Source organism: Cetorhinus maximus, unplaced genomic scaffold (assembly GCF_964194155.1).
Source record: "Cetorhinus maximus unplaced genomic scaffold, sCetMax3.hap1.1 HAP1_SCAFFOLD_264, whole genome shotgun sequence".
Lineage (NCBI taxonomy): Eukaryota > Metazoa > Chordata > Chondrichthyes > Lamniformes > Cetorhinidae > Cetorhinus > Cetorhinus maximus.
The window spans coordinates 434708-448682 of NW_027596224.1; the positions used below are offsets into that span (position 1 = coordinate 434708).

At 42.5% G+C, this 13975-nt stretch overlaps 1 protein-coding gene across 2 annotated transcripts in view; it reads right to left on the minus strand.

The window, feature by feature from the left end:
• The window catches only part of LOC144673099 (short transient receptor potential channel 4-associated protein-like), a 94365-nt gene that overhangs the window by 46139 nt on the left and 34251 nt on the right, over positions 1-13975 (minus strand). For both annotated transcript variants that reach the window (XM_078535090.1, XM_078535089.1), the window contains exons 2-4: positions 11715-11846; positions 4342-4458; positions 659-716 (exon numbers count right to left, since the gene is read on the minus strand). In XM_078535090.1, coding sequence (XP_078391216.1) covers positions 659-716; positions 4342-4458; positions 11715-11846 — 307 coding nt within the window. The remainder of the gene's footprint in view (positions 1-658; positions 717-4341; positions 4459-11714; positions 11847-13975) is intronic.

The following is a 13975-nucleotide window of genomic DNA, read 5'->3' on the forward strand; positions in this document are numbered from 1 at the left end:
AGATATGGTGAAAAGCTGAGGTCCCAGTAAAGACCCTTGGGTATCATCAGTAGTCACATCTTGCTAACAAAAGTATATTCCCTTTTATCACTACTTCTTTGTCTTCGAACGCTGAAGCAATTTTCAACCCATATTCTATGGTTACTTCCAACTCCAGGCACTTTCACTTTTATAGAAAGTCAATCAGCCAGAGTTCCACTTTCAATGCACAAACATTTTCTACCATTTTCTACGAGAACCTCACTAGAGTTCAAATCCACAACCTAATTCAAACAAAATTATATTTTTGTGACATTGTTCCTTTATTCAGGCCTTCCAGTATGTTGCTGATGTGTCCTTGTAGCTCCCAGAGTATGGGGCCTACCATACTCTGGGAGCTACAAGGACACAAGCAACATGCTTCAACAATGCTCACATCTGCCACCAGGATGTGGTGATCACAACCAGTGGGAATCCTCTGTCTAACTTGGGTATACCTCCACCCCCTCCACTCCATAATCACCTCCCTTCTCACACCCCCCCGCCCAACTCTACAATCCCCACCCCAACCCCCACAGGAATTCCCTGTCCTCTGCTCAGTGCCTCCTCACATCAACATTATGCAAATTGACACCATGCATATTCCCGAGCACAATAAATGTCTTAATATTCTACTCACTCTTCTGCTTCTTTTTCTGTGGTGCAAGTGTTGGCCGCATAAGGATTTCAACTAAAAGCTGTAAAAGTAAAAAAGCATGGGACATATCAAAATACAGACATTTAAAAGCTTCGCACTGATCAAGAGAAAAAAAGATTTGCGATTAGCAGCGGCGGGTGAAGGCAGACTTGGTTACTTCTGGTCTTTGCGCAGAATGTTGCGAGGTTAAAACTGCTATATATAAAGGCCAAATTAGAAGCTGCTGCGTTTCATTTAGTTCTAATGCCTCCAACCTTTGGAGATGAAGGACACCCACACAGAAATCTGGAGCTTCTATTCCTGGTGTCAATTTAGTAACCTATGTGGAAAGTGTATGCATGTGGGTATGAAGAAAGCAAAAGTGAATGAGTCAGAGAACATATGGGTACAAGAAATTGGAGCTGGGGTAGGCCGTTTGGCCCTTCAAGCCTGCCCTGCAATTCTGAAAGATCGTGGCTGATCTCCAACTTGTCGCACTATGAAAGACCAGAACAATAGAGATAGACTGAGAAAAAGATAGAGAAAACATCAGGTGAGGACATGAATGAGCTCAGCCCTGACATCCTTCTGTCTGGGACAGTACGTTCACACAGGCAAGAATCGCATATAAAGGAGTGTCATGTTATACCAGGGAGCTGCTGGGCTTACTGAACAATGACCAGCCAGAGGCAATGCCTTCAAGAGTGGGTAAGTGGGTGAATAATATTCTAACTTCTAAGGAGTACTTCTCAGCTATCTTGCATATCTAAATTAACAGTTTGCCTGCAGTACTATTTTTACCTCACTGTAATTGGCTTTCACTTATACTATATATAAAAATACAAAAAGCTGCAAAGATCAAAATCTCAAATTGCAGAATAAATATCAAAGCAGTAATTCAACACCAGGGGCTCATGTACTCCACCTTCTCTCAAGCAGACAGTAGAACCATTGGAAGAAATTATTGCAACATCCATATTAAGCCTGAAAATTTAATGCAAGAATCACTAGATACACACACAAAGATGTTTCCAACAAGTCTCTGCAGTCAGATCACATTCCCAAAACATTCTGCCCTCAAACTTCATAAACAATAAACCAAAACAGATGCAGCAAGCAATTAGGAAGGTAAATGGTACGTTGGCCTTAATTGTAAAGGGATTTGCGTACAGGGGTAAGGATGTCTTGCTGCAATTGTACAGAGCCTTGGTGACAGCGCATCTGGAATATTGTGTACAGTTTTGGTCTCCTTATCTAAGGAAGGGTATACTTGTCATAGAGGCAGTGCAATGGAGGTTCACCAGATTGTCCCTGGGATGGCGGGATTGTTTTACAAAGAGAGATTAGAGAATACAGGCCCAGTTCTGAGAGTTTCAAAGAACAAGAGATCTCATTGAAACTAACAAAATTCTTACAGGGCATGACAGGATAGATGTGGATAGGATGTTTCCCCTGGCTGGTGAGTTTAGAATCAGAGACAAGTCATGAAGCTATTAATGTATATAATATTACTGGAAAATACTTTTCTTTTAAAATAGAGGTTTAGCTGTGGATGTGTCTTAATTGGATTAAATCCAGCTAGTCTGGGTGCTCTGATGTGTATTAATTTTGATATGTAAGAGAGATTAGAGTGTATTTGCATTTTTTGAATCGTGCATTCAAGAAGTGGGGTGAAAACTACCACCTAGCTGGCAGATACCAAGCAATATTACATTACTAATAAAATTGGTGCTATGAAAAGGGTTTTATTGTTAGAGAGGTCTAGTTCAGAGGTTGTTGATACAATGAGAATTTAAATTCAATGCGCTGTGCTAGGTATAACTTCAGCAGTATTTGGGTATGCAGAGCAGAGGCAATGCAAGATCAATAGCAGTTGTAAGCCTCCAACTGTCTCCACAGGAACCAAAGTGAAAAGAACTTCATTTTGAATTTGTAAAGTGAAAATGCTTTGCCTGGTGTTTGGTTAAGTATATGGGTTGCTGTTGCCTTAATGGAGATTAGTTTGGGAATTTGTTAAAAGTTATGATAGTAGTAATTTGTAGTCATGTGTGTATATAGATATATATTAATTTACACAGGTTAAGTTAAAATGTTTCATTTAGTTTAATGTAAAACCTCGAGAACTGGTGGTCTGATCCTTGAATTTAGAGTCGCATCTCAAACATGCCACTTAGAAATACAAGTTATGACAGCTGTTTAAAGTTTCCCTATGAGATTTTTAAAATAACTCAGCTTTACCAACTGCTCGGTCATAACAAGACAGTCTCAGAATAAGGGACAGGCCATTTAAGGCTAGGTTCAGGAGGCATTTCTTCACTCAGAGGGTGGTGAATCTTTGGAATTGTGCCCTAGAGGGCTACGGAAACTCAATCATTGAGCACGTCCAAGAGATACTAACGACATCAAGGGAGATGGGAATAGTAGGAAAAAACGGCATAGAGGTAGATGATCAGGCATGACCTGTTTGAATGGCAGAGCAGGCTCGAAAGGCCGAATGGCCTACTCTTGCTCCTATTTAATTCTGCTTTGAGTACAGAGATCAAAAAATGGCAGCTAATTACCTCCCATTACCTCCACTTCATGATACCTCATTCACACAAAGGCATGCATAAGGAAAACTCAAAAAAAATGTATTTTATCTGTGTAGGGCTACAGATTTGAACTCATTATTTGTCAGTACTTGGGGTGAATAACTTGGCTTGTAATAGCACAATTGATGCACATGGATTGCAGCAAGTTCAAGAGGGTAGCTCACCGCCACCTTCTCAAGGACTATTAGGGATGGGCAATAAATGCTGGCTCACTGGGTTGGCAGGCTTGCAATGTATTCAATTGAAAGATTTGAAACTCAACATTTATAATTCAAATTACACTTTTAGCCCCACAGGAACAAGTGGGGTCATCTATTCCCTCAAGTCTGTTCCACCACTCAAGGGCATCATGGATGATCTGCAACCTAAATCTAAATACCTTTTTCCCCATATCCCTTAGTACCTTTGGACAACAAAAATCTATCAGATTTAAAATTAACAACTGATTTAGTATTAATTACCATTTGCAAAAGAGGGTTCCAAAATGCTACCAATTTTTGCATGTAGAAATATTTCCTAATTTCACTTGTAAAAGGTCTGGCTCTATTTTTTTTAAGACTATGCCACCTAGTCCTAGACTCCCCAACCAATGTTCCCATTAAAATTGAGAATTTCATTGTAAAGGAATTTAAGGAGGCATCCTAGGGTGTTCATTTGCTTTATGCAGGCCAGTGTCCAGCAAAGATTCAACTAACTGAGATAGTTCCTTAAAAAAGAAAAGGTTCGATCAATACCATTGCATAGGTGTATGGGGGGGGTGGGGGGGACAGTAGCTAATCATTACTGGAACTCCTCCACTCTGACCATTCAAGATTTTCTTTTCAGCAAGAGAAACTCCTTTAGTTGTCTAGAATGGTCCAGCAGTGCACAGTTCATTATATAGTAAAAACCATTGTTTCCAGATGTTAGCTGGCATTGCGTAACAATGAAGCATTGCAATTTTACAGCGTCATCCAGTCAAGCTTCTAATGAGAAATTGATATTTTTTTAGTCTGATCTGTCTCACCCTCTCACACAAAGGATTTCAGAAAGTATTTTCTTCACATTCTAAATAACCCGTAAAGTATTTTCAAAGCATTTTAGTGCAGCACTTACATCTACTCCACCGAACAGATCAAAAACATGCGTATTGGGAAATTTGGACTCCTGGGCACCTTTCCCATCCTCTGTCACAAACGCCATTGCCTCCATTGAGAGAAGTGGAGCGATTTCCTACACACAAGGGGGACGGAAAAGGAACAATCAACATCTCACAGACCAAAGCTCAAGCACCATAACCCAACCTGGCTGGAATGGCCAAATGCTCTCTGCTCCCTGGTTGAGGATTACAAGATAATAAAATACCTGCTCAGCTTAGAGACCAAAATATTTTCTTTCAGATTCGAACTGACTCAATTGTGTATTTGCAGCATTTTCATCTCTTCTTTGATTATTTCAGAGTTCCAGAACCTTTGTTATCTTGATTACAATGGTAAGCCATAATTGTAGAGTTATTGAGCAACAACCCTAAAACAAAGGTGAATGATACAAGCAGAGGTGACACAACACAAAGCTTGGCAAGAGGTCCCTCCAACAGGTAAGGCTTCCAGGAGGAGATGGAGCAAGATATTGCATTCATCTTCTTACTCAGCAATCCTCTCCTTCCACTTAATTCTAACAACTGGTGAACAGAGCATCATCTAAGAGAACCAACAACATAAAATTGCTTACCTTGAAACATCTGTTAAGGGCTGCTGTGAACGATACCACAACTTGAATACTAAACCTGTCATTCGATTCTTATCCATTGTGCTCATTAGCATTCTATCAGAATTGGGTTCGGCTGGGGAGCGCACAGAATTCTCAGTGCACACTGCATGGCATTGTACCAGCAATCCCCAAACTGCTGAGAAAAACTCTCCACAATCAGATTTCTCAGATTGTCACTGCATCCAAAGAAAAAAATTCTGAGCCGGACCAATCACAGTTAATGTTTTCTCTGTGAATCTGCTCATGGGATCAAGAATATCAATGCTGGGGAATTGAACATTTTCCAGCAAAGAAACTCCAATAAAGGAAGGCGGTGAAGTAGTGGTAATGTTACTAGAGGGTAATGTTACTAGAGTAGTAATCCAGAGGTCCAGGCTAATGCTCTGCCGACATGGGTTTAAATCCCACCATGGCAGCTGGAGGAACTTAAATCAATTAATAAATCTGGAATTAAAAAGTAGTCTTGGTAATAGTGACCATGAAATCATTGTTGGTAAAACCCATCAGGTTCACTAATGTCCTTTAGGGAAGGAAATCTGCTGTCCCTACCTGGTCTGCCCTATATGGAAGTCCAGACCCACAGCAATGTGGTTGACTCTTAACTGCTCTCTGAAATGGCCTAGCAAGCCATTCAGTTGTATCAAACCTCTACGAAGTTGAAAAAGGAATGATACTGGGTGGGTCACCCAGCACAGGAACATGGGAAATAGGAGTAGGCTATTCAGCCCGTCAAGCCTGTCCTGACAGTCAAACAGATCATGGCTGATCATCTACCTCGACATCATTTTTCCCTACTACCCTCATATATCTTGATATCATTAGTACCCAGAAATCTATCGATTTCTGTCTTGAGCATACTCATTGATTAAGCTTCCACAACCCTCGGGGAAGAGAATTCCCAAGGCATTAACCTAGGCACCAGAAATTATAATGGCAAAACTAGCCCTGTCGACCATGCAAAGTCCTCCTTACTAATATCTGGGAACTTGTGCCAAGATCTGGAGAGCTGTCTCACAGACTAGTCAAGCAACAGACTGACATCGGCAAACTCATGGAATCATACCCTACAGACAATGTCCCAGAAAACACCACCACCATCCTTGGGAATGTCCTGTCCCACCAACAGGACAGACCCACCAGAGATGGCAGCACAGTGGTTTAGTCAAAATGGAGTTGCCCTGGGAGTCTTCAACATTGACTCTAATCCCCATGAAGTCTCACAGCATCAGGTCAAACACAGGGAGGAAACCTGCTGCTGATTATCACCCTCCCTCAGCTGATGAATCAGTGCTCCTCCATGTTGAACACCACTTGGAGAAAGCACTGAGGGTGGCAAGGGCACAGAATGTAATCTGTGGGGGACTTCAATGTCCATCACCAAGAATGGCTTGGTAGCAACACTAATAATCAAGCTGGCCAAGTCCTTAAGGACACAGCTGCCAGGCTGATCTGTGGCAGGTAGTGAGGGAGCCAAGAAGGAAAAACTTTCTTGACCTCGTCCTCGCCAATCTACTAGTCACAGACACATCTGTCCCTGACAGTACCAGTAGGATTAACCACCACACAGTCCTTGTGGAGACGAAGTCCTGCCTTCACAGAGGATGTCCTCCATCGTGCTGTGTGGCACTACCACCATGCTTAACGGGATAGATTTCATACAGATCTAGCAATTCAAAACCGGGCATCAGTAGATGTTGTGGACCATCAGAAGCAGGATTGTATAAAACTACAATCTGTGACCTCATAGCCCAGCACATCCTCCGCTCAACCATTACCACCAAGCCAGGGGATCAACCATTGTTCAATGAAGAATGCAGGAGGACATGCCAGGAGCAGCACCAGGCATACCTAAAAACGATGCGTCAACCTGGTGAGTATTATTTAAATAGTGATAGATCTAGAAATGTTGATGTACAAAGGGGCCTGGGTGTCCTTGTACACCAATCACTGAAAGCAAGCATGCAGGTGCAGCAAGCAGTGAAGGCGGCAAATGGTATGTTGGCCTTCATTGCGAGAGGACTTGGGCACAGGAGCAAGGATGTCTTACTGCAGCTGTACAGGGCATTGGTGAGACCGCACCTCGAGTATTGTGTGCAGTTTTGGTCTCCTTACCTAAGAAAGAATATACTTGCCATAGAGGGAGTGCAGCAAAGGTTCACCAGACTGATTCCTGGATGGCAGGATTGTCGTATGAGGAGATTGGGCTGACTAGGCCCTGTATTCACTGGAGTTTAGAAGAATGAGAGGGGATCTCATTGAAATGTATAAAATTCTGACAGGGCTGGACAGACTGAATGCAGGGTTGATGTTTCTTCTGGCTGGAGGGGGAGGTGGGGGGGGGGGGGGGGGGGGGGGGGCAGTGGTCTAGAGCAAGGGGTCACAATCTCAGGACTGAGAAGAGGAGAAACTTCTTCACTCAGGCAGCAGTGAACCTGTGGAATTCTCTACCAGAGGGCTGTGGAGGTCAAGTCATTGAATATATTTTAGAAGGAAACGGATAGATTTCTGGACTCTAATGACGTTAAGGGGTATGGGGAGCAAGCGGGAGTATGGCGTCGAGCTAGAGCCATGATCATATTGAATGGCAGAGCTGGATCGAAGGGACGAATGACCTACTCCTACTTTTATTTTCTATGTTTCTAAGCTACAACACAGGACTACTTGTGTGCCAAACAGCAAAAAACCAAGCAATAGAAAGAGAGCTAAGCAATCCCACAACCAACTTGGATAAGAACTGAGCTCTGCAGTCCTGCCACATCCAGTCGTGAATGGTGGTGGACAATTAAACAGCTCACTGGAGGAGGAGGCTCCACAAATATCCCCATCCTCAATGATGGGGGATCTCTGCACATCTTCAGCCAGAAATGCCAATTGCATGATCCATCTCGGCCTCCTCAGCATCACAGATACCAGCCTTCAGCCGATTTGATTCAATCTATTGATTTCAAAAATGGCTGAAGGCACTGGATACTGCAAAGGCTATGGGCCCTGACAACGTTCTGGCAATGGTGCTGAAGACTTTGCTTAGTTCTGGAGCCCAACTGTTCCAGTACAGCTACAACACTGGCATCCACCTGGCAATTTGGAAATGGGATGCCTAAATAATGGTGTTGCCATGGAATCCTCTCTATAGCCAGCTCTCACAAACATCTTTTTCTGTTTCCACAAGAAACGTGTCTTCGACAGAATGACACCTAACCTCCACTCACTGCATATTTCTGGTATGTGGATGATACGTTTGCTATATGTGAATCCACAGCTGCATGTAAAGAATTTCCTTACACACCTTCATAGACTCAAATTCACCTTTGATACGGAGCAGTTAAACGAGCTCCTTTTCCTCGACGTAGTAGTGAGAATTCTGCCAGTGGGTTCTCTACTACTGTCTACTACCAGCCTACCTTCACTGGTCAATATATGTGTGGGATTCCTACAGTTCCAAGTGCTAGAAGATTGGCAATCTCATAAATAGGTCCTGAGCAATTTGCTCACCATGCAAGCTCGATGCTGAAATAGGGCACATCAAAGACATCCTTCGGGATAAGGCCTATCCTGATAAGTATTTCACGCTGTATATTGCGCAAACTCATGAATGGGCCTCAGGCCACCACTTTCAGCCCTGAAAAGTGCCCAGTCTACCTCAGATTACCCTGGAAAGGCAAGGTGTCTCCAAAATTTGAGCAACAGGTGAAGCTAGCTGTTTCATGCTGCTACAATGCAGTAGCAACACGAGTGGTATTCGCCACTAACAGGATGCTGCCGGCAAGCCAAAAAGATGTCCTGCGTAACACAGAAATCAGTAAATTGGCAAACGACTTTCAGTGCCGGTGTGACGTTCGGCCATACATCCCAACAACTGGGGAATCGTATCAAACACATCTCTTCGGCTGCTCACAACAGGCAAAGTACTGACCGTACTCAACCAGTCTGTGCTTGCAAAACTTAAAACAGCATCCAACATTAGATGTGATTCTGCAGTTTGAGAGTACTTGCTAAACAATCCTGATTGTGCGAAGAATTGCAGGGACAACTAATTTGAGGTTATCAATTGGCTCACAGTGTGGCTCACTTACGCTTGCTATATATTCACACAGAGGGCCCAGTCCTATGCAGACAGAAGCACGTCCACTAAACAAAAGAGCTCTGGGGACAGCCATTCCCTGGCTCATTCCCCTTGTATGGTTTAATTTAAAAACTTGGCAGTTAACTGTTTTCTGCTGCATTCTCCATGGCAACGCCTCAACCAGAGTCCACCAGTCAGTACTCTCTTCTCATGCAGTATGAATTATTCCCTTTACACTTGGACTCATCAGGACCAATCTGCAAGAATACCAAGACAAAGCTTTGACAGCACATCTCTTCTTTCAGCAATATGCAAATAGGATTGTTCTCCTTGGAACAGAGAAGGTTAAGAGGCAATGAAACAGATTTCCAAAACGTTAGTTTTTGATGGAGTAAGATAAATGGAAAAAAAAAAATAATAGGCAAAGATTGTTTCCTCTGGTGTGATAAGCCCCAAAGGAAAAAAACTTACCTGAAATTTAAATTAACAATCAGAGATTGGGTTCGGGAACTACACTTCCCAGTAGGCCTCGGTTCGTCTGCACATGCACTGGCCGTAGAATGGCCGCACATGCACAGTTCACGTTTCTTTTCCATTCTTTGAGTTTTTTGCACATGGTATAGACAGGTTTAGGCCTCCAGGCCAGTAAACAGCCCTGCACACATGCGCAGTTTGTTTCTATTTTCAGCTGGGAACTATTCCTGCGCAGAAGGGAATAACAAGACCCGAATGTGAAACAGTGGTGCGCTGCTTGGCACAGCCGAATATCTAAGTGTGCACATGGAAGGCGAAGCTTGAACACAGGTGGAGATCAGGCAAAGAGGAACATCGGAGAGAGTGGTGGAAGCCCTGGAGATGGATCCTTGTGGAAGATGTCCGACAGAAAGCATGGTTTGGGATAGAATTCCTAGGCGAGTTTTGAATGTAGAGATTGGAAACCCTTGTGAGAAAGATAGAGTTGCACTGAGACTAGTTGTAACAAGTGTTTGGGAAGAGGGTTGACGCAAAATCCATAGCATCTGCTTTGGGTGGCATCTCTCACTCAATTTTTGAAGTGTGATGTGGCTGACCACTGTTTGCCTATTAGTTTACATGTAGTGCATACTTAATGTGAATATTAGAGTTTAAGATAGGTGTTGTAAATTGGGTTATCTTTATGTGTTGGTATGTAGCTATAAAAGCTATAGTTGGGGTGAAGGAGTGATGTAAATTGATTCATTTACTGGAGTTTGTATTGAAACTTTTTTGTCTAGTGTAATAGTTTGTTTCTTGTTTAATAAATGGTTTATTCTTTTGTTAAAGGTTCATCAGCAGACTTCTGGGACTCTGTTCAGTAGCCAGCTTTCATATTTCTAAACAAAAAAAAAACCATGGTATCTGACTTGTCCAGTAGTAACATCAACAGGATCATAACACTTCTGGCAAGAAGATCAATAATGAGAAGTCACAGATTCAAAATCACTGGAAAAATATGGAGAAGGTAGATGAGAAGTTTTTTCACTCAGCTATGGGGAGCTGGAACTGCTCGACTGCAAAGGTGATGCAAGCTGGTTTTATAAATAATTTTTAAAAAGGGAGTTGAGGATGAGGAACCTATAGGGTCACAAACAAAAAGTAGCCACGTGGAACCAAGCACAATTGCTCTTTCAAAGAGCCACCCCAGGGATGATATGTCAAATGGCCTTTTCTGTTCTGTAAGTTTTTATAATTCTGTGATTTCATAGGAATTGTGCACCCTGGAGCTTTCCTTCTCAAACATTAAACTAAGGAAGATTTTATACAACTCAGTTGCAAAAGACAAAAGACGTATAAATTGCAATGAGTTTTTCTGAACACTACTCCAGAATCGAGAGGCATAAAACCTAGCCACAGAAAGCTCAAATAAACTGGTAATTCGGTCAGATGTTCAGCAGCAAAAGAACCATCATTGTGTAGATAAAACTGTCAGCATGGGAGGTTGCTTCAGCATAAAAGGTAACGGAGGGGAAAGTGCAGACTGATTCATCTGGTCTGCTCCCAAACTGGGATTTCTTGTAACAATTATCTGTTATATTCACAGCCGATAAAGTTGACAACTACTGTGACCCTGCTCTCTTTCCATTTGCTATTTTTCCCCACACAGAAAAGATAGGCCAAAGAGGATGTTCTGGCTGCCAAAATACATAGTAGCCTTTTCCCATTATCATATAGATATCCTTGCCTTAAGACAGCAAACAGGTGGCACTGTAGATCACAATTTAACAGGCCGCGCTACTGTGAGGTTCTTTGAAAATACCACACAGAGATTTAAGCAATGCCTACAGGTTTTGTGAGCCATTATTGAAACAATGAGTGGTGTGGGATTAATGAATCATATTCCAGTGTGATGCACTGCACAAAGCAAAGACAAAGTAGTGAGATAATCCTGCTACTTGATAAATGATTGGTGCAATTGCACTTAGGACACTAAAGTTCTGCTTACCACAGTACAAGGAAGATATTGCAGCTATTGAAAGGATTCAGGAGAGCAAGTAGAATGATCAAAGGAACAGAGGGGTTAGATGAGGAATGATTATATAAATTGGGCATGTTCTCACTCAAAGAGAAGGTTGAGAGGTGATGTGATTGCTGTTGTAGGCTTACTTCAGTATCCTGCACCATAATCTTTAGTACTGACCTTTAAAATACCATGGCACAGCAACAGCCCATCGTTGTTGGGTTGGCTGTTCGTATATAATTTCTGCACCAGATGTGGGATCCCATTCCATTTCGCAGTTTTGTCCCTCTCCCTCAGCAAAGAATTTGGAATCTGCGAACAGGTAGATGCAATGGTTACAAAAAATTTCATTAAACACTGTAATCAGCATGTAGATTTGATTTGAGATTTCATAAGAATCTATTTTATATTTTCCCCTGTAAAGTGGGACAGAGACTTATGATCTACAACTCCCAGTCTTTTTGCAGTAATGATCTTACTCCTATTGCACTCATTGGAGTGGGGATGGGGAGCAGAATCAGTAAGGTGGAGTATCATGTTAGCAAAATTTGCGTTCTAAAAAGGAACACTTTTCATCATGAAAGAAAAAGGGAGAGGGGTGAGAACACATCGCATGTTCTAAGTTGACAGTCACTGCATTGCTTTTATTTCAAATATTCTCCTTCGCTGCCCCCCTGTACTTTTCCACAACTCCCTCCAGAATGTCTGTTCACTTTTGAACAAGGTCCTTGCCATCCATGAGCTTATTGTGGATGATTATATTAACGTGGCCTTGACAGAAACCTGGCTGAAAGCTGATGAAATTTTCCCCCTAAAAGGAGGCCTTCTCACCTGGCTATGCCTTCTGCGACTTGCCCTGCCCAAACCTCCACTTATCAAATCACACCATTCTCTGCCCCCCTATTAGAACCATAGAAAAGTTATGGCACAGAAAGAGAGCATTCAGCCCATCATGACTGCACCGGCTAAAAAAACTAGTCACCCATTCCAGCACCTGGTCTGTAGCCTTGCAGGTTACAGCACTTCAAGTGTTGAGCCAAGTTCCTTTTAAATGAGTTAAATCCAGGCAGCAAAGTCCACACACCTACCACCCTCTAGGTGAAGATTTTCCTAATATCCCTTTTAACCTCTACCAATCACTTAAATCTGTGCCCCGGTAACTGACCCCCTCAGCTAGGGAAACAGATCTTTCCGGTCTACTCTATCTACCTTCAATTTTGTATACCTCAATCAAATTAGCCCTCAGCTTCCTCTGTTCTAAGGAAATCAACCTTAGCCTACCCAATCTTTCCTCATAACTGCAATTTTCATGCCCTGGCAACATTCTTGTAAATCTCTTCTGCACACTCTCCAGATCAATTATGTGCTGCCTGTAGTGTGGTGACCAGAACTGTACACAAAATTCCAGCTGTGGCCTAACCATCGTTTTATACAGTTCCAGCATTGCATACCTGCTTTTGTATTCAATACCTCGTCATTCTATATGTCTTCTTTACCACCTTGTCCGCCTGCCCTGTCACCTTCAAGGACCTGTGGACATGTACTCCAAGGTCTCTCACTTCTTCTACCCCTCTCAATATCCTCCCATTTATTGAGTATTCCCTTGTTTTGTTTGCCCTCCCCAAATGCATTAGCTCACACTTCTCAGGATTGAATTTTTTTGCCACTTTTCCAACCACTCAACCAAACCACTGATATCATTCTGGAGTCCACAGCTATCCTCTACACAAATCAACTACATGGTCAGTTTTTGTGTCATCTGTAAATTTTCCAACCATGCCTCCCACATTTAAGTCCGAATCATTAATATCTACCACAAATGCAAGGGTTCGAACACTGAGCCCTGTGGAATGTCACTGGAAACAGCTTTCCATTTGCAAAAACATCCAATCATTATCCTTTGTTTCCTGACACTGAGCCAATTTTGGATCCAACATGCCACACACTCTTGTATCACATGGACTTATACTTTTCTGGCCAGTCAGCCTTGTGGGTCCTCATGTCAACCACATCCACTGCACTACCCTCATCAAGCCTCCTTGTTACTTCCTCACAAAAATTCTATTAAGTTCGTAAGACATGACCTTCTCTGAACAAAACCATGTTGACTATCTCTGATTAATCCTTAACTTTTTAAGTGACTGTTTATCCTGGCTTTCAAATTTGATTCTAATAATTTGCCCACCACTGAAGCCAGACTGATGGGCCTATAATTATTTGGCCTGTTCCTCTCTCCCTTTTTAAACAATGGTACAATGTTCACAAACCTCTAATCCCCTCGCCATATCTAGTGAGGATTAGAAAATGATCCTCAGGGCATAGCTACTTCCTCCCTGGCTTCCTTTAACAACCTTGGATACAATCCATTCGGGCCTGGTGACTTCTCCGCATTCCAAGGATGTCAGTCCCTCCAGTGCGCCCTCTCTCACTATGCTTATTGT